The 19,258-nt window shown below is 49.8% G+C and overlaps 1 protein-coding gene across 14 annotated transcripts in view; it reads right to left on the bottom strand.

Annotated features, from left to right (window-relative positions):
- The window catches only part of OPCML (opioid binding protein/cell adhesion molecule like), a 337,395-nt gene that overhangs the window by 36,726 nt on the left and 281,411 nt on the right, over positions 1-19,258 (bottom strand). Inside the window, exon 1 of one of the 14 annotated variants that reach the window (XM_079326626.1) lies at positions 12,021-12,078. The exons of the other annotated variants lie outside the window; for them this stretch is intronic. Within the exon in view, the coding sequence (XP_079182752.1) occupies positions 12,021-12,040 (20 nt within the window). The 5' untranslated portion in view covers positions 12,041-12,078. Of the gene's footprint in view, positions 1-12,020; positions 12,079-19,258 lie in introns of those variants that run through there. 14 annotated transcript variants of the gene reach the window in all.

The following is a 19,258-nucleotide window of genomic DNA, read 5'->3' as shown; positions in this document are numbered from 1 at the left end:
CTAGGAGAGGAGAGTCAGGAGAGCCATGGAGAAATATGTGCGGCTGAACACGAGGGGGAGCTCAGGCCAGAGCGTGCAGGGGAGCACAGAGCAGAAACCAGAGCCTACAGCTCAGCGTCTCTCTCCATCCCTCTTTTTCTGCCTCCTCTCCTTCTCCATCTATTCATTCCACCCCACCATGTACATAATCTGCCTGGCTGTCACCTTCCCACACCAGCACGAGATGTGCTGCAACTCCATCAAACTTCCAGAGGAAGACGCTGGTTGAGCACCCAGGGGATGTGTCTGAGCTTCCCCAGTTGGATATAACTCTGCACAGCAAGGGGGGAACTCCTTGCACAGAGCTGGACATGTGGTTGGGCATACATCCAAATCAGAGCTGAAAATGTGCCTGCAAATTGTTCTGAACCTCAAATGAAGAGATGGATGTCTGGAATTCTCCTCCTTCTCCACATAGTCTCCTGCAAGAGGCACAGGGTGACACCTCCCTGTCAGCACACATCCATCTGACTCTGGATTTCACTGCACAGACCACAGAGGATGGGTGGACAGGATGAAAGAAAGCTCAGAGCCTGGAGCAGCAGTTTGCACTTCACTTGCCGGGTAATCAGCTTAGATAAAAAGTGTCCAAAAAGGACTTGGGAGTGAACTGAGCTGGTGACCAAGATATGAACTTTGCCAAAGACCCCTGTGAAGCATCACAGTGTGTCAGAGAACTGGAGATGGGCTCCTTCCTGACCGACTCCATGCCCAGGGCACAACTTGCTGCATCTCCCAGAAGACTCCAGTACAGAGAAGTTGTACTGTGCGAGCAGGCAGCTCTGCCTGCCGCTCCCACTCGCCCTGCCAAGTTTCAGTCATCCAGGATGTGATTTGGAGAGACAGCTCTGAACTGGGCAGGAGTTGCAGTGCAGTGCATCCAGCACTCCCGAGGCGCTCCGGAGCCGCGGCACGGAGCCTGCGTGCCAGCCACCAGTGCGTGCTCCTCCAACCAGGGAGATGCTCCAGGGCAAAGGGGAAGGAGCAGCCTTTCAGAGGTAGCACACATTCCAAGATGCTGCTGTTTTGTGCACCAGCATCACCCTCCAGGAGGTCTGACTGCAGCTCGCTGGAGCGGGTGCAACAGCTTCCACCTTTCTCTGAAGGTGCAGGGCTGAGCTCTCAGGAACTCCAGCTACCTAGAGTCATTGCATTTAATTTCTAGCCACAAGGAGTGGCCAGAGTCACCACCAGTACATCCATGGTCTTATTGCTACTCTAAGTACATGCTGAGAGTTGCTTCTGAGAAATCCCTGCAGCTTTAATACCCGGAATGAAAAAAAAAAAAAAGGATATGGTGATGCCAGCTATTTCTGCCACCCACTCATGTGCACCTATGGAGCAGAGAGACAGAGGACTGGGCCAAGGCACACGGAAATCATTTTCTGCTTGCAAAGCTGCCGACTCAAGGAGAAACATAAAATCCTCGATGAAGGGCTTGTCTAGTTTATTATAACATCGGCTTTAATTTATGCGCCTGCCTTTTATGATTGTTCTCTGTCGCTGTTCCTGGGGCTTATTTATAGAGAGCCATTAGCACAGAGAGCTGGCCCTGATGAGGGAGCATTTGCAGTCTGCCGGGGGACCAGGATATAAACTGAGCTGAGGAGGAGGCAGTGAGCTCTCGCATGGGGCTGCCGGAGTCCTCTCCCCGAAAGCTGAGAAGGATAATTTGATCTCGGAGAGTGATACAACTTCATTTCACATGGCTGTCTCTGGGCAGGCTGCAGCCTCCTTCACATGCGCTTTGCTGAATTCCCTAGCCCCAAACAAACTCGGCAGTGAGCAGAGGGGAAGTTGAGAGCTTTAGATCCAACTGTCCACACCAAGCACAAAGACAGGGAAAAGTCTCGCAAAGGTGTGAAAAAGATGCTGAGGAGAGGGAATCATAGAATAATTTGTGTTGGAAGGGATTTAAAGATTCCAACTCCACTCCATGGGCAGGGACATCTTTCACTAGATCAGGTTGCTCCAAGCCCTGTCCAACCTGGCTTTGGACACTTTCAGGGAGCCAGAGGCAGTCACAGCTTCTCTGAGCACCCTGTGTCAGGCCATCCCAATCCTCACAGGGAGAAATTCTTCCCCAGTATCCCATCTAATCTTTTCCCACCTCATCTCATTTCACCTAAAAGCAAAACACTTTGAAGGCAGTGCAACCACCCCACAGTACACAAACTTCACAAATTATTCCTATTTACAAACATCACTCTCCAATCTCCAACACAACTCAGACAGGCAATCCTATGCTGGTAATTAAAACCACAGGCACCAAATGATGGGTTAATTAAAGGTCCAGCCCACCCCCAAAACACACCAATGTGCAGGCAAAAATGCATTGGTTCAAACCCCAGCGAAGCGGGTAGGTGGGTCTGTTGGCAGAGAGAGGCGATGTAAAATGAATTTGTATGATCAAAACCTTCCCGTACAGTTCGCAGGTAATTTGCGACGAGAACAAAAGCTTTAAATTCATCCACTAAATTATTCACTACAAATCGTCCTCTCGGCTCCCGCGCTCGTGTCCTTCAAGCTGTTCTAGGTGGTGATTACGTCCCCTCGGAGCGCGGGGAGGCCTCGGGGAAGCGGCTGCAGGAAAGACGGAGCCGCCGATCCGACACTGGCAGTTTGATTTACAGAGAGAGCTGGGGAGAGGAGACAGCAGCCCTCAGGAAAAAAGAAACTTCAAGCTCTAACCATCCCATCAAGGGGCTTTCTGCCTCCTTTATGTGGCGGATTTTTTTGCTCTCTTTCGTTTTCCGCAACAAGCTCCCGCTGCAGGCACAATAGATGATGCTAAATTATTTTGGAATATGCTGAGAATGCCCTGCTTGGCCAAGCGAAGCCTCATAAATCATTTCTCTTCTTCCACTCCCTTTCCTATTCCTGATCTCTCTTTCAGGCAGTATAATGCCAGCTTGCTGGGGAGACCATTACCCTGACACCCTGGGCACTGCTGAGAGTGGCCTGAGCCACTCCTGCTGTCAAAGGGATAAGATCACACAACTGAGACAGACTTGAGCCACTCGAGCTGCTCAGGTCTCTGCACACCCATTCTGGAGCCCACCTGGGTACAAGGTAGCCCCACAGCAGCCTGTAGTGGTCACAATTCCATGTACTGCTGGGAAGGGATGGGAAAAGCAGTTGCATTTATGTGTTGGATGTTTAAATATCTCCCCTGATGGAGCTGGTGATTAGGACTGAGCTCTTCTCTTGTCACTAACACAGTCCCCTCCAGAGTAGCTGAAAGACCTGACAGGGCAGTGTGCCACCAGTGGTCTGGAGAAGAGGGAGAAAAGGGAAGCTGGGGAGAGGAATGCCCTGCATGAAGGAGATGTGGAACTCATTCAGCATCTGTGCCATAGCTGGAGTGTCTGAATGGCCCAGGGCTGTCAGCCTGGCTCCTTGCACCACAACTAAAATCACACTTTTCACTAAAAACCTCAGAGCAGAGATACCTTTGTCAAAAGCAGAGGCCCCTCCAGCTGGAACTGATGAGAGGAAAAGCACTTTGGACCAGGAACCACAGTGTGGCAAAAGCAGTCATTTTCTAATACCTGAAGTGACATTTTCTGAGTTCCTCATGCTCAGCTGTGACACTGACAATGTCATAATAGGGATATGAGTGCTGTGCATCTCTGTGCTAGCCTGGTACCCATCACTCAGCAGTGATGGAGAGGCAGCAGGCTTGGGAAGCTGCTGACAAGAAGGAGCAGTGAGCAGTTCTGTTTGCAGCCCTGGGCAAGGACTACATCGAGTTCCCTCCCCAGCTCAGAAAAAGATGGATTCCCATCTTCCATGGCTGTGAGCTGGCCTGGGAGGACTCAGCCAGGCACTTTGGAGGGGTGGACAGGATCAGACAGAGTCCCCTGAGGTCACCCCAGAGAGGAGGGAGCCCTGCAGAGCTGCAGGATGAGGCTTAGGGTACCAGACACAGAGTTGGGATCCCCCAGCCCTCAGCATCACCCCATCACTCCTTCTACCTTCCCACACACAGACAGAAGTGAGGTTTAGATTGTGTTTATAATCACTGCCTTCTGCCCTCCCCAGGAAAACACTACAAGCCCCAAATGCACTAAGAGCCTCAGCAGCCACCCCTGCCTCTCCAGAGCCTGAGCTTCACGACTTTAGCCATTTCTCACTTGCTGTGTTTTGCACAGACCAGATGTGACGCTCATCCTGAACAGCCAAATTTCAGGCCCCTTGGTTATTCCTTAGATGGAGCTGCTATTTTAGACAAGACAGACGCAAAACAAAAACAAAACATAAAGCAGAAGCAGAGGGAAAAAGCCCTCTGAGCATCACAATGGTGACAAAAATCCATAGTGAGGCATTTGTCTTTGGTTTTTAACCCAGAGGAAGGTGAAAAAGCCAAGTGGAGCTGCAAACAGCTCAGGACTGTGTGCTCCAGCAGCCCTGTGGGGCTGGATGGGAGATGCTGGAGAGCAAGGAGATGCCAAGAATCCTGCCAACACCAGAACCAGGGCTGGGGACGACCCTGTGGACAAAGAGATTCACTCACTGGACTTGTGTATCACCACCTCTCCCATGCCAGCCTCTTTTCTGGGAAAACCAGTCAGTCACAAACACATGGCTTCCCCCCAGTGCTTTTCCCAGCAGTTTGGGTCACCCAGCTGCAATTCCCACCTTTTCCACCCGGACCTCTGCTGGAGTCAAACTCCCTCCCTCCCTCCAAGCCAGACCACCCATCCCAACGAGGTGCCCAATATTTCATGCCCAGTATCCCAGAAGGGCTGAGGAACATGCGGACGCGCTCCATAAAGCCACCATTAGAGATCCCCTGATGGAGATGGATGATAATTTGCAAATGATTAAAACACAATTAACGGTGGTAGGGAGGTACTCCAGGCTCTGCAAAGGAGCTGTACAAATGAGGAGTTATCAGGACCTTCGGTGTCCTAAGCACCTGTCAATTCTTGGTTGAAACAAGTGCATTAGCCTCGTCCAATATCCATCTAACCTTTCCACTCTCCCTTGCTCTGTTTCCCTGGCAACCAGTTAAAAGTGCTGGAAAAAGGCACAGCTGCTTTCAGAAAAAAAGAAAAGGAAGAGGAAAAAAAAGGCAGTGTGTTCTTTTAAAGCACGTGTGCTCGTCACTCTTTCCCCCCTCTCTCTCTGTCTCTCCTTTAAGTGTCTGTGTTTTCCCTACCCAGCTCGGCTCCAACTCCAAGACCTCAGCACGAGCTGCCCTGCTCAGAGGGCAACAAGCAGGGTGGGGATGGCTCTGCCATCCTGCTCTCCCTGAGGATGGCCAAATGAACCATGAGGCATTGCAGAAAACCACTTGGGGCTGCAGAGAAATGGAGGGGAGGAAACTCAGGAGTGGGCTCACCGTGGGAAGCTGCTGAAAGGGGAGATGCTGTCCCAGAGCAGCTGGTCCTGGGGCAGGGGAGCTCAGTGTGCCCCCCTCAGATGTGCTCCCTGCCAGGCACATCACAGCAGAGCCACACACAACCTGCACAGCTCTCCAGAGTGGTACAGGCTGAACACTCTGTATTTCATGGTGCTCCCTGTCAGTCTCTGAGCAAAACAGCAGTTTAACAAAGATCAAGACTTGAGGCTGTCACTAAACCCTGCTCTGCTGCCTGCTAAACAGGGTTATTTTTCCTTTCTTGCCTTTTCTCACTGCTCCTGCCTGCCTGGGCAGAGCCACACTGATGAGTGTGGCATTTGTCCTGACACCTTTAGGAACTCAAATCCAAAGAATAGAAGGAAAATAGCAATGAGAGCAGCCGTCACAAAGGCTGGAATAGGGAGGATGGTGCTCAAAGTCTGTCACTATACCTCTCTCCTGTCTCCACAAGTGAACGCCAGAGAGGGGCTGGAAACACATCCTCTTCTCCAGGAACAACCCAGCACCCAGAGCAGCCTGCTCTGGCTGAGAACAGGGTGGAAGAGGGAAAGGTTTTCCAGGTGCTTCAGGAGCTGTCACAAAGGATGGAGCTGGGAATGCAGTTGGTGAAAGAGCAGTGAAGGTGGGATCAGCACCCTCTGATGGACCCTGCAGTTCTTCATTGCACTTTTCCCCAGCAGGGAAGGTACCACATCAAAGCTGTTCCATCCTGGAAAGTGTTGGGAATCTCTAGGGAAGGAGACTCGTGGTGCTACATTTGCAGGGCCGACCATGAATTTTCCTCCAGACCAGAGAGGCTCCAGGGGAACAAAGTCCCTGAGATGGCTCCATAGGCAATCAAGCCTCATTACTCTGCTGCTCAGTGAACAGCTCCATCCACACATGGATTTACTGCTCCACATCCCAGCCTGGTTACTGGCACATACAGGAACCACTGATAGCTCTGTACCCTTTATCCTGTCCCTCCCCAGCATCTCCAGGAGCAGGGCTGAGAACCACCCTCACAGCAGCATCCCTCTTACGTGGGGGACAAGGAGCAGAACAGGGTGGCAGCAGCACGGGGAAGAGCTTGATTGTGTTAATTAATTGCCTGGTTTGAAGAGCCAGTGCCACTTTGCACTCAGCATCTTAAACAGAGGGAGGGGGAAAAGAAACAACCCATTAAACAACACACATGGGGGAAAGAAACCTAAACAAAGGGAAAAATCACCCTAATCTAATGTTTTGCAAACACTGGGCACCCAAACAGCTGATCTTTGTCAGGAACCTTAGTTCCAAGAACCACTTAGAGGCTTTCATCAACACATTATAATATTAATCAAGACTCATAATGCAGAGTGATTTGCATGCCAACAAATATATTTACACTGTAAATTGTTTGTTGAGAAGCCTCAGAGAAATATGCAATTCGCTGCTATTGAACTTGGGTAGCAGGAAAAAAAATGTACCAAATCCCTGTAGAGTTGGTTCCTTCTGGCTTTGGCAACACGACTCATTAGCATGTACTCGCACTTCCACGTGGGTTTTTGCTTGCAGCCATCTAGCTGGATCACAGCAGTTGGAGGTGGAAACGCTTAGCAAGGTCCTCACAGTTAAATCCAGGTCACTGTCTTCTCCACAGAGGAGACACAGCCTCTGGTAAACTTGTGTAGCAAGAGCCAAGGAGTCAAAGCACAACAACTGTCACCCATGGGTCATAGCCCGCCTCTCAGAGAGACCCCAGGCTATTTATGCACTTCTGTAATGAAAGCCAAAGTGATCCCAGAGAAGTCCTGCTCCCCTGGAGGGGAGGATGGCCAAGCACAGGGAACTGAGCAGCTGGAGAGGCAGTGGCAGAGCTCCCAGTGCCCACAGCCCCCAGCTCAAGTCAGCCAAAAAGCCTGAGGATGTCTGCACTTGATCTTAGAGGTCTTTTGCAACCATAATGACTCCATGATTCCATGATTCTGCTGCAGAGGACGTGGCAGCATGAGGGATGTGACTCATCACTTCTGGGACCTCCCGCATGTCCCTGCCAACAGGGAACACTGCTCAGAGAGACAGCTCAGTCCAGGGCCCAGGCTTCAGGGGTTTGACCCACCCTGACAAGCCCTTACACACTCCAGGGTGCTAGAGAGAAGCCAAGAGGTGTAGTTATCCTTATTTTCTGCACAGGTTCACAACACAGCCTGTATCTACAGAGGGAGAGGACAAGATGGGAAGCAGCACCACTGGCAGGTCTTTTCCAACCTAAATGATTCTATGACCCAAGAGCATTCAAATGGCTTGCACACTGATGCCACACTTCCCATCCCAAACGATCTTCCCCTCCTTTCCCTCCCACTGTTTTTCATCCCTGCTCTTCCCACTGCACTGTGCAGGTCCTGCTGTAAATGAGTGCCTGCTGTGCTTCCCACCTGGACTCTCCCCTCCCCGCCTGCCTGGGGCTCTGGGGCTGGAAAGGATGATTAGCAAAGGTGTTAGAGGAGAATTAAGCGGAGTATTCTGCTGCGCCTCTCTAAGCTGCTGAAGAGCGGATTAGCAGGAGGCATTGATCTCCTGGTTCAGAGACCTTCTAAAGAGCAAGGCAGAAAAATAATGGGAGGGAGGATGGGGGAAGCTAATTAACACTTCCAGGGTAGCAAGCCCTCCATGTGGAGCTGGTATTAATAGACTGGAAAGAAGATGCCCTGGTCAGAGTAAGCAATGTTTGTTCATCCAGTGGGTTTCTTTGCGTGGTGACTGGGAAGGAGATGAAAGGCAGGGCCAGCACTAAGGAAGGGGAGATTACAGAACCCCAGAAAACACAGGATCCCAGAATGGTTTGGGTTGGAAATGACCTTAAAGGTCATCTCATTCCAACCTCACTGCTGAGGGTTTCACTAGACCAGGTTGCTCAGAGCTCAATGCAACCCAACCTTGAACAGTTCAGGGTACAGGGCAGCCACAACTTCTCTGGTCAGCCTGATGACGCAGAGCAGCTGAGAACCCTGTCTTAGGTCACTGCTGTCCCCATGGAGTTGGGACAGGACCAAAGGCTGCTCTCACACAGGTATCTCTGGCCACAGGTGGTACCTTTGCTCCAGCTTTTTATGGGAAGTCTGAAGCTGAAGATGCACTCCTGCATCCTGGCTAGTTATCCTACCCTCCAATTAGCAACTATTTTGGGATTACACCACATTGCCGCTTCCAAACCCACCATGCCACCCTCATGTTGAGCAGGGAAATGATCTGAAATCCCAGGAAGCTTTTCAGCAGAGCAGTGAAAATCAGGAATAAACTTTGCAGGTCCGTCAGGTGGTTTGATCTGTTTGCATTTAATACTCAGTTTCTCTATGTGCGCGCAGTGCAAGTCCCTAATCCCTGCTCAGTAATTACCAACATTAGAGGACCAGAGCTCAGTCCTACCCATCCGTGCTCGCTAATGCCTGCACAAGCATTTCCCCAACCCTCTCCGTGCCACGACATTAAGGACAAGCAGATGCCTCCAAGCTCTCTGTTCACAATGATTGCCCTACAAAAACATCGGGGAAGGAGAAAGAGCTTGGTTGGGGGCAAAGGGGCATTTTATTTGATAAAATCATAAAGAGCAGTGCATCCTGCAGAGGAAGAATCTCTGAGACATAAATGTCAGGTTTATGAACAATTGAGCTGCTCCGTGCTTGCCCGAAATTGCTCTTTAAGGTCAGCGCTGTAAGTGTTCCTTCGGGAAATGGACTGTGGGACAAGAGCTGAGCAGGGAGTGGTGGCTGTCCTGTCACCAAAGTGGGGCAGAGAAACAGCACCAGGGCAAGGAGCCACGGCCCCGAGGTGTGGCTGCCCACGCGCTCCCAGGCACCCACGCACAGTGCCTTTTTGGGAAAAGCCTCGGGAGCAGGAGCATCGCTCCTGCCAAGCCCTGTGCTGACACTCCAAGGCAGCATCAACTCCCTCTCAGAAATGCAGATTTATCTGTGCAGCCACAGCACTTGCATTGGTTGTGCCAAGATGCTGCAGTTCACTTTGGAATTAAAGTGATGGGACACAGACAGACCCTCTTCCCGACTTAGGGCAGGGGTCCCTCGTGGTCTGAGAGTGCTCCCTCCATGGAAATTAGTGTTATTTTAGCAAAATTTGGTGAAGGAAGGCTGTGAATCCACAGGGGAACCAAGCAAAAGCCCCAGACTATTTGAGAAGACAAGCTGAGCACACTCCAGATGCATATAAATCTCAAGGAAAGACCAACCAGATGTGGCTGATCCAGCCTAGTAGCTGGGCTGGCTGAGGGGCCTGGAGGCAGTGGAGGGGTGAGCCGTCAATGTCACCAAGAGGCCACTCCACACTGATCCAGGGATAAGAAATGCTGGCAGGAGCAGTAAATGCTCCAGTACACCCTTGGGTGCCAAAAGGGATCACACATGACACCCAATCTCACAGCTGCACACCCAGGGTCTCCTGGCTTTCCCTAAACCAGGCAGGGGGACAGAAGACTGAGGCTGGAGCCACAGACCCCAGGATGCCTCTGCTCCTCCTGCCTGCCCACCAGGGAGGACACCCCATGGAGGGACCCACAGGCCTCTGGAAAACAGCTCAGGGCATGAATCAGAGCAGGGTAGAGCTGGGGAACTGCTCTCACAAAGGTTACAAAGGCAAACAGCCTTGAGAGGAAGCAGGAAGGGTGAATTAACACAAGGTGCTTTATATTCCTCCGGGTTGTTACGACGGGACCTTGATGTGCCATATGGTCTTGTCTTGACCCTTAAATCATCTTATACCCTTCTAACAGCAGCCATCGCTGTTGCTGGCTTCCATTCCTTGTTATTCTTGGCACTGGGAGGCCAGGAACAAGAGGCAGCTCAAGCCCATAATGAGATACATCAGATGGAGACCATCTGGAAGGAGCATCCAACTTTAACCTTGAGGGCTACTTGGAAAAGGACCTTCAGACAGCCAAAGTCGCCTTCCCACCGACAAACCGCCCTCTCCTGAATGCTCCTCACAACATTCCAGGGTCTTGGTAGCTGTCAGCCTCCAAAGAGCTCAGCACTGAGCCTCCTGCACTTGCTGCCTGCAAGATGGGCTGTCCATCTGCTCCCTGCCAGGGCACCGTGTCCTCCTGAGGTGGGAGAGCGGCAGAGCAGGACAGGAAAGCGGCTGCAGGCACTCGGGGGAAACGGGACAGCTGACAGCCAGGTGGGGCACGGCCGGAATGAATCAATTATCCAACGTTTATCATCTGGAAAGGCAGGAGGAGACTCGGAGGAAGCCCCAGCTCTGCTTGGGAAGCTGCAGAGGACGGCTCTATCCGCTGGCATTTTGGACTTTCCTCGCCATTCCCCTCACCCTGTGCTCCCCATCTCCATTCACTAGCAGCCAATCCTTTGCATTTCCAGATTCACATCTACTTAAGGACCAGTGACAGATAATGCTGACAAATCTTGCCTGGCCATCCGGAAGATCAACTCTGCCATTAGCAGGAAAAAAAAAAAAAAAAAATCTAAGCAACTCAGAGGATTTTTTTTAGAAAACATTTTCTAAACAACTTTGCCATTAGCAGGAAAAAAAAATTGTAAACAACTGCCTTTGTTTCCATCTCAATTAGAAAAGAAACCCACAAAAATGGGGTGAAAAAACTTTTATAACCCAAGTTGCTGTGATGAGAACCCACTCCAGGTGGATCAAAACATTTTCCATCAATGTGGACCTGCTTTTGAGGTGAGAAAGCTGGAGGGATTTGCACCAGTAGCCTTAGGACCCCAATTTCATGGAGCAAAGTCCCTAAACACCTCTAAGCCTGCACTGAAAGCCAGGAAAATCTGTTACTGCAACCATTTGTTGAAGTGCTTCGCTCAATTGTGCCTTTGTTCTTTCAATTTTTTTAATTAAGATTGAAAGGCCGAGGCTGTAAAAAGAGGCATCGGGAAGCAGCACACAAGGGAACAGGGAAAGTTCATTTGAATGGAAATTGAGAAGCCAAATCCTTGGAAAGGCTTTCAAAAGCCACCTTAAACGACTTTCTTTGTTGTCTGGCAGGTTAAACACCTCATTGGAACTGGGATATCTGTCTTGAAATGCCTCTGTGCATCTCCCCAAAGGCTGTTCTCCATAGCTTGGCTGCACATGGATGGGTTTTTTTAGGAAAGGGCTTGTGCCAGGGCTAAAGAGGAGCAGGATGCAAGAGAGGAGCAGGAGGGAGAGATATACTGTGCTGCCTTTCTAAAATCCAGGGCTTCTCTGACGAAGAACCCTCTAACAGCCCAAGTAGAACTCCACAGCCAGACCCAGAGGCTTCTTGAGATTATTTGAGAAGGATCAGGCAAATCGTTTCATATCAAACATCCCCCTGAGAAACACTGAGGAAAAAGATTAATTAATAAAAAAATCCAAACGAGCAGCACTTAGGCAGAGAGAGGCTGGGATGGAAATAGCAACCCCAAAGGGCTTTGGGAGGACAAGCTTTCCTTCAAACTGAGGGTGACCGGAGGGGACAGCTGAGCTGTGCCAGCTGCACAGGCAGCTCTGATCATGGCAAATGTTACTGGCTCCATGCTGAAGGATTTATTCCCAGGCACAGACTTCTGCTGTCCAGCCAGGCTGGCTGGCATGAATCACCCACACACCCGACCTTAATTTAGCACCCGTCCATCCATCTCACCCGAGTGGATGCCAATGCATAGAAGCTCTAGGACAGGATCAGGCTCATGGGATGCACACCTCTAGGAGAAACTCAGTGGAGAAGATCCTGAGAGGTAACACTCCACAAATGATTCTCACAACACCTACAAACTTCAGTTCTCCAGGCAAGGCTGGGCAGCAAACAACACCAGGGTGCTCTCAGATGACTGCTTCCATCCCTGGGACTCAAACAATTTCCATTTCCTTTTTTTTTCCTATACAAATCTCTCAGATGATGTTCCCAATGACCCCAGTTGACTTCATGGGTAAGGAAAAGCCTCTCCCTGTACAACCATCCATCTCATTTATGTCCACTAAAGATGATTTAAACCTTCCTCCAACTTGCCTGGTGCTGGTCTGAGCTCAGAAGAGGCACACCATGGACAGGTGAGAGAGAAGCAATTTTGACAAAACAGGCTGATACTTCTCATTAAGAGAAAGACTAATTGGTGGAATGAAGGGATGAGACAAAATGAAAGAGACAACTTTGACACAAACCCTAAACTCCTGATCCTGCATCTCCACTGACAAGCCACCTCTTGGTCCTCCCCAAGCCAAGAAGGGTTGTGAAGCTCCTCACACCTGCTCCCTGACCCAACAAAGGCTCCTGGAGCAGCACAAAAGAACTGGGATTCCTCAGCCTTTCCCATTTGTCTTTCCCCTCTCGCTGTCAGCATCCTCATCCCTTCAGCAGGATGGAGGTGCCTGTGCCAGGCACGGGATGAGGTGCTGATAACAGGGAGCCACACGGGGAGCGTGCGAGCCACCCTGCTGTGTTATTAATACATGAACTTTGCCACCGCCCTCCCACGCTGCCTGCTGATTTTTATACCATATTGCATAATTAATCTGTCAACATTCTGTGACGAGGTATAAATATTAATAATACGATCACACAGTTGGCTGTTCCTTTTAAAATTCAAACTTGGCGAAGATAAATCGCGCACTTAATCTTAGCAAGCTTTGAAGAGTGTATTAAAAAGGGAGAAAAAAATAATACGGGAGAAAAAAAAAAAAAAGGATACATTTGATTTTGCAACAGGATTGCCTGATTTTACCTGGGTTTTTCTTTCCCTTTCTCTCTGCCTCTCCCTTTTCTGATAGTAGCATTTTCTCAAATATTTGGGTACAAGTACCAAAATGGGGTGGTGTGGGGAACAGACACACAAGCTGTGCCCAGGTCAGAGGGTTCTTTCCTAGGTTGTCTTCCTGCACACATCCAGCTGGGAAAAAAAAAAAAAAAACAAAACCCAAACAACTGGAATAGCTTTAAAAATGCCATCAGACACAGTTTGAAGGGTAAAGAATAAGGGAAGAGTGCATCCTCGAGTTCTGAGCTGCTTTTAGTGCCACCCCAAAGAGCTGGATGTTAATGCAGTGGTTCCCAGTTGAGCCAACAGGAAGGGGAAACTTAAAGTACCACCAACTTCATAAATGCACTTAAAAAAACAACTCAAGAGGCTTCAGCACCGCAGAAAGTGACTGCCTTGCAGACATGAGCTGTCCAAGGTAGCACACAGAGTTTCTGAGCTCTTTACCATGTGTACAATCCTCCCAGACCCTTCCTTCGACAGAGGATGCTGGGGCTGAGGAAAGCCTGTGGCACAGTTAGCTGAGATCTCTGAGCATCCACCAGCACGTCCGTGACTCCCCAAACCCATCTCTGATAAACTCCACTAAGCCTTTTCAAAAGCAACTTTCCTGTTTGTTCTGGGCTCCAAGACCTCAGCAATGTTCTCTGCCTTCCCTGCTCCAGCCTTGCTATCCCAAGACTTCAACACCCCGTGCTTTCCACATATTGTTCATTTCCAGTTGAGATGTTGCCTCTTCCCATGCTTGCTCTGCCTCCCAAGATAAAAAAAACATTCTCTGCTCGTGATGTAATGCCTCGTGAACCATGGGAATTCAGCCTTTTCCATGCCCATTGAGTCCCAGCTCATGTGCTCTTTCTAACCCTGCTTTTGTTTCTAAAAGAGGAAGACAGGGAGGGAAAAAAAAAAATCATCGCACCAAACGCCTCCCTAGTACAAATAAAGCACAGTGATGGCAAACTCTTCCCTCAATACTCCAGTCACTTTGTTTTACAGAGTACTGAAATGAAAGGAATACTTTAGATTAAAAGATTTGTTTAATGGTCTGATTAATTCATTCCAAACAGACAGAGACTGTTCTGAGGATCTCTGTTAGCTCTTAACCTTTCCAGCTTGGGGTTTTTTTGTGTATAAGCGAGGATGTGTTTTAATTTAATATTCAGCGCCTGCTGCGCTCTCTCTGGGCTGGATCACATGGCTTTTCTTCTGCACATGGAGAAGGGACCAACTGCTTCTTAAAATAAACAGAGAGGAGCTGCTAAACAAGGAGGGCAAAAGCAGGAGGGCTCACCTGGTGGCCCGCACACGCCACGGGCAATTACCCCGTTCACCCTGGTTCAGTTCACAAAATTAATTAGCACTGAACACTGCTGGTCCATATTATTTATGAGCTAACGAGCATGAGAAGCTGAAAATCCAAAGGCAAGTGCACCAGGTGGCCAGAGGCAAGTTTCTAGCCCTCAGGAAGGGAGAGAATCCCAACCCATGATCCCAACAAGAAGCTTTGCAAAGCCGGGACTGGAGCTGGGAATTTGAGTGGGGAGGTTTTGGGGAGGAGAACTCCCCTGCAGTATGGCAAGGCATGAGGAGAAACTGATCCTATTCCTTGGTTTTGGAGATCTGGACCAAAGAGCCAAGGGGCTGGGCAGGGCCCTGTGCTTTGCCTTCATGGGCTCTGTAGGGCAGGTACACCTGCACCCTGCAGGACACATGGTCCTGGACACCACCGTGTCCCTGTGCCCTTGGCCAACATGGCCATGACCATCCTTCACACAGGCACAGTGTCCTGGGCCTTTTAATGCCCCTGGTGGCTCCTCTAAGGAGACCTGAGGAATGGCCATCACCAGGCACGGGCACCTGTGACAAGACAGATGGGTCGCAGGATTGGCACACGTGTTACAGGTGACAGAGCTTCAGTTCCCACCTGGTAAAAACCATCTCTCTAATGGCTGTCACTGTCACGCTGGAATCAGGAGGCCTAGCATATTATACCTGCTTCCTGCAGGATTTCAGCTGTTTCCCTTTCCCTCAGTCCTCTCTAGCTGTGAAGACAGATTGAAACACAACGTCACTTTGCCAGGGGGAGAAGGGACAGTGACAGGAAGCAGTACCCACCAAACCCCAGATCAAACACCACACTTTGCCCTCACTACCATCACCACTCCTGTCCCTGGCTGGGTACACACATCCACCCTGAGGGAGGACAAGCTCAGCAAAGTGAGGGGGAGATGATCCTCAGGCACTGCTCAGGCATCAGGCTGGGATAAGTGGAGGCATTTCGTTCCTCCTGACGCGCTATCGCTTACGCGGGATCGCAGCTCTGCTCTCGCCTTCGCTCAGCCCCTCCCGGCTGTGGAGAAATAACAGCGCTCGCTTGAAGTGAGGCAGAAAGTTCAGCACTGGCATCTGCTAAGAGTACTCCAGTCTAGTGCTCATCTCTCACGCGAGCCTCCAAACACAGGCTGCTCCCTGATCGCCCCCTCCTCCCAGAGGACCGGAGCTGTTAGGAGAGCTGGTTGTGTTGATCTCCATTAACATAAGCAGGATGATTTTGGGGTGCATGGACAACCTCCAAAGCCAGCAGGTCACGAGTGCCACCCCTCTTTCAGCCCAGGCTCAGAGCTCCTATGAACACAATGCTATTTCCATGTTCAGCCTCCTGTGTGCTCAGCCTCACAATTAATTTCATTTGACTGATCTCTGTTTGCCTGTTTTACTGACAACATATCCCCCCACAATACCAATTCCAACATCCACAAACGAAACAAAACCCAAAAAAGTCAGCTGCCCAGCCAGAACATCATTTTACTTTATTCGCCTGTTTATTATTTTTTCCACCCCATATGCTCACAATTATTCTCGTTTCCATTTTGCTGTTTAACAAGCAGAGGGGAGGGGGAAATCACATTCTCGAGTTTTTCCCTCTATCCGCCTTTCCCCCTTTTTTTAGCACAGAACAGATGTTTCCCACGTCAGTGGCTCTCTTGACAAAGGCAGTCTTTTTTCTAGTAGGAAAAAGATACTCCCAAGGAAATTTTCCTTCAAGCTCTACTCTCAAATTTTTTCAGGTTTCCCAGGACTCTGACTCCAGTTAGAGCACAAGACTGAGTGTGTCCTCTGGATTATCCCACAGGACTGCATGGAGCACTCACCCAACCTTGCTCATGACCTTTAGGATAGTTTATACAAAAATAGCACAACAGCAGAAACTGCCATTAATGGGAATAAATGACTTTTATTAATGTCAACTGGAACTGTCCCATAAGGGAAAAGGAGTCCAGAATTAAAGGTATTTAATTAAAGATGCTTCAGAAATTTAGGTTTGATAGATGGAAAGAATTCTTTACAGTGACAGTGATGAGCACAGGGTGCCCAAAGAAGCTGTGGCTGGCCTATCCCTGGAAGTGTCCAAGGCTGGGTTGGACAGGGCTGGAAGCAACCTGGGCTAGTGGAAGGTGTCCCTGCCCATGGCAGATATGCTTTAAAGTCCCTTCTAAACCAAACCATTCTGATCCTATAATGTGGTGTTATATTTATAGGAGGAATTAACCTAAAACCCAATGGATAAAACCACATCTAGACTGCAGTGAAGGCACAAACCAGCATAACAGGACAAAGAGAAAGGAGGTCGCCTCAAATGCCTTCAAAGAGGCATCACAGTCAAAACAGTTCAATCCCAGGGCTTGGTGCCAGGACCTCTGGCTATTTTTTGGCTCCTTGTTATCCACAGTTCTTGTTTTCTCACTGTGCCTCAATTGACTTTTATGAAAAATGGGGGTGATAATGACCAGCTAACAGTGGCAATCTTTGAAATACTGGCTCTGCTAAAACAGATGAGCTGTCTCAGCTTACAGAAGCGACCCTGTGAGCATCACCAGAGATGGAGTTCTCTCTTCCTACCGTGAACAATAAATCACCAGCTCATCTCTGCTCTGGGATAGTCAAGAAATCGGGATAGCGGTCAGCACGGTGTGCTTTGGCAAATTTTTCCACAAGCATCAGCTGAATATTGCAGCTCTGACAGAGAGAGGAGAGGACTGAGGCTGGCTCTGCCTCTTCCTCGAGCTCCCCTATGTGAAGAGAACCATGTGCTTGAAGAGAAAAGCAAATAAACTTCTTGATGCAGAAAAAAGCCAAAAAAGTAAAACCTGTGTGTATGTGGGGCATTGAAAACTCCCATTTGTTCTTGCTCAGGCCAGTGGCACAAACTGGCTTGACAAGTGTGGAAATATGGCCAGGACTGAAGAGAGTCTACAAGAAGGATAGAGAGGGACTTTTACAGGAGGATGGAGTGACAGGACAAAGGGAAACAGCTTCACTGACGGAGAGCAGGTTTAGATTAGAAACACGGAAAATAATTCTTCTCTGTGAGGATAATGAGGCCCTGGCACAGGTTGCCAGACAAGTTATGGATGTGACTTCTCTGTAAGTATTCAAGGCCAGGTTGGACATGGCTTGCAGCAACTTGGGATGGAGGAAGATGTCCCTGCCCATTGCAGAGGGTTGGAACTTGATCTTTAATATCCTTTCCCATCCAGGCCATTCTATGATTCTGTTACTGTGTTTAGCCAAGAAAACTCCATGAAACTCCAAGAGCATTTTTGTGGATGGAGCAAATCCCATGCCCACACTCCCCAGCACACTCCTACCCCATGCCCAAATCCCAGTGCTTTGGAGCTGCATCTCCTCCAGAGCAGCCACGATCACTGCTGGCACCAGCCCCTTCCCCAGGACGAGATAATGTGCATTATTTGCTAAAATAAGTTTGACATTAATGAGCAGGAGTCTCGCTGGCAAAGGCTCACACTGTGCAGCAGATGTGATGCAGGTTCACAGCTCCTTCCCTCCCTGCTGGGTGGATGGGAGGAAGAGCTGGAGCCACGGGGTTGTGTCACACAGCCAAGAAGACTGTGTCAAGAGGGACTGTCACCACCAGTGCCAAGCCAAGACGCCCTCCCAGCAGCAGCCTGGATGCTTTTTAAAGAGGCAGGCTGGGAAAGAGACAGATGTCACCTCTGAGAGACAGGGCAAAGGCAGGGAATGGCTGGCACCAGGGCTCGCTCCCCAGGAAATGCCGACATGGGACACGGACATTTGACTTCCTCCAGAAAGTGGGCAGTGAGTGATCAAAGCATTCGTCTTAAAGCATTTTTTCCCTCCAGAACATCAGCTTCAGATTCAAGCCAGGCAGCTCAATTCCTCATCCTCTGTGCTCAATAAACCCTGGTCCATAAAATTTATTGCCTGCTTCTAGATGACAACTGCAGGAAAAAAAACAAAAACCCATGCTGTAGTCGTGCCTCTGTAGACAGCCTTTACAGATGGCATCACCAGGGCTGATTTACACGAGACAAGAGGCAGGCCAGACCTGAATCCTGAGAAAAAACCCATATCTGGTCAGCAACAAACACTTTCTCCTTATTCCCCCCCACTCCCTGAGCAGTGCCCTGCTTCACAGGTCGGCTACAGCATCCTGGAGAAAGCTCCAGTCCATGCAGGGACTTGGGAGAACTGGAGCTCACTCACAGCCACCTGCACCTGTGTGTGAAATCACTGTGGAACCCATATCCTCCTGCCCCAGCATGGGAAATGCACAGAACATGCAGGCAGAAGGCACAGGGAGGACAGCCATGGCAGGAAAGCTGTCTCTGAGCTCAGGAATGTTGCAGTAGGACTGCTGCTACTGTTCCTACACTGACTGTGACAAGGAGTTCAGTCCTCCTGTATTACACACTTCAAAAGCCAAGAGTGGCTGGCCAGCCCCAGGGAAGTGCATACTGTCTCACAGCTCTGGAGGGGAAGGTACAAGACAGAATAAATCCAAGCATCCACTGACCTTGAGAAAAGGGTAAGGACTCCAGTTGACCAGAATATCTCAAGAATGAGGTTTGGACAGGTCTGAAGTGCCTGGGAGAGAAGCAAGGAGCAAAACCACAAGGGCTGGGGAAGGTCAGCACTGAAAAGTTCAGGACTGATGTCCTGGGAGACACAGTCCCTTTACTCTCATCCCCACCAAACTCAGTGTGGCCATGGAAGTGAGGGTTGTGTGAGCAAAGCAATGTCTCTGCCAGGCTCTGCCCTCCTGTGAAAGCTTCACTGACAACAGGGGAGAGACACTGCAACAGCC

This window comes from Erithacus rubecula (assembly GCF_903797595.1).
Source record: "Erithacus rubecula genome assembly, chromosome: 25".
Classification (NCBI taxonomy): domain Eukaryota; kingdom Metazoa; phylum Chordata; class Aves; order Passeriformes; family Muscicapidae; genus Erithacus; species Erithacus rubecula.
The sequence above is the reverse complement of the archived record's forward strand: the minus strand, read 5'-3'. Positions and strand labels throughout refer to the sequence as shown.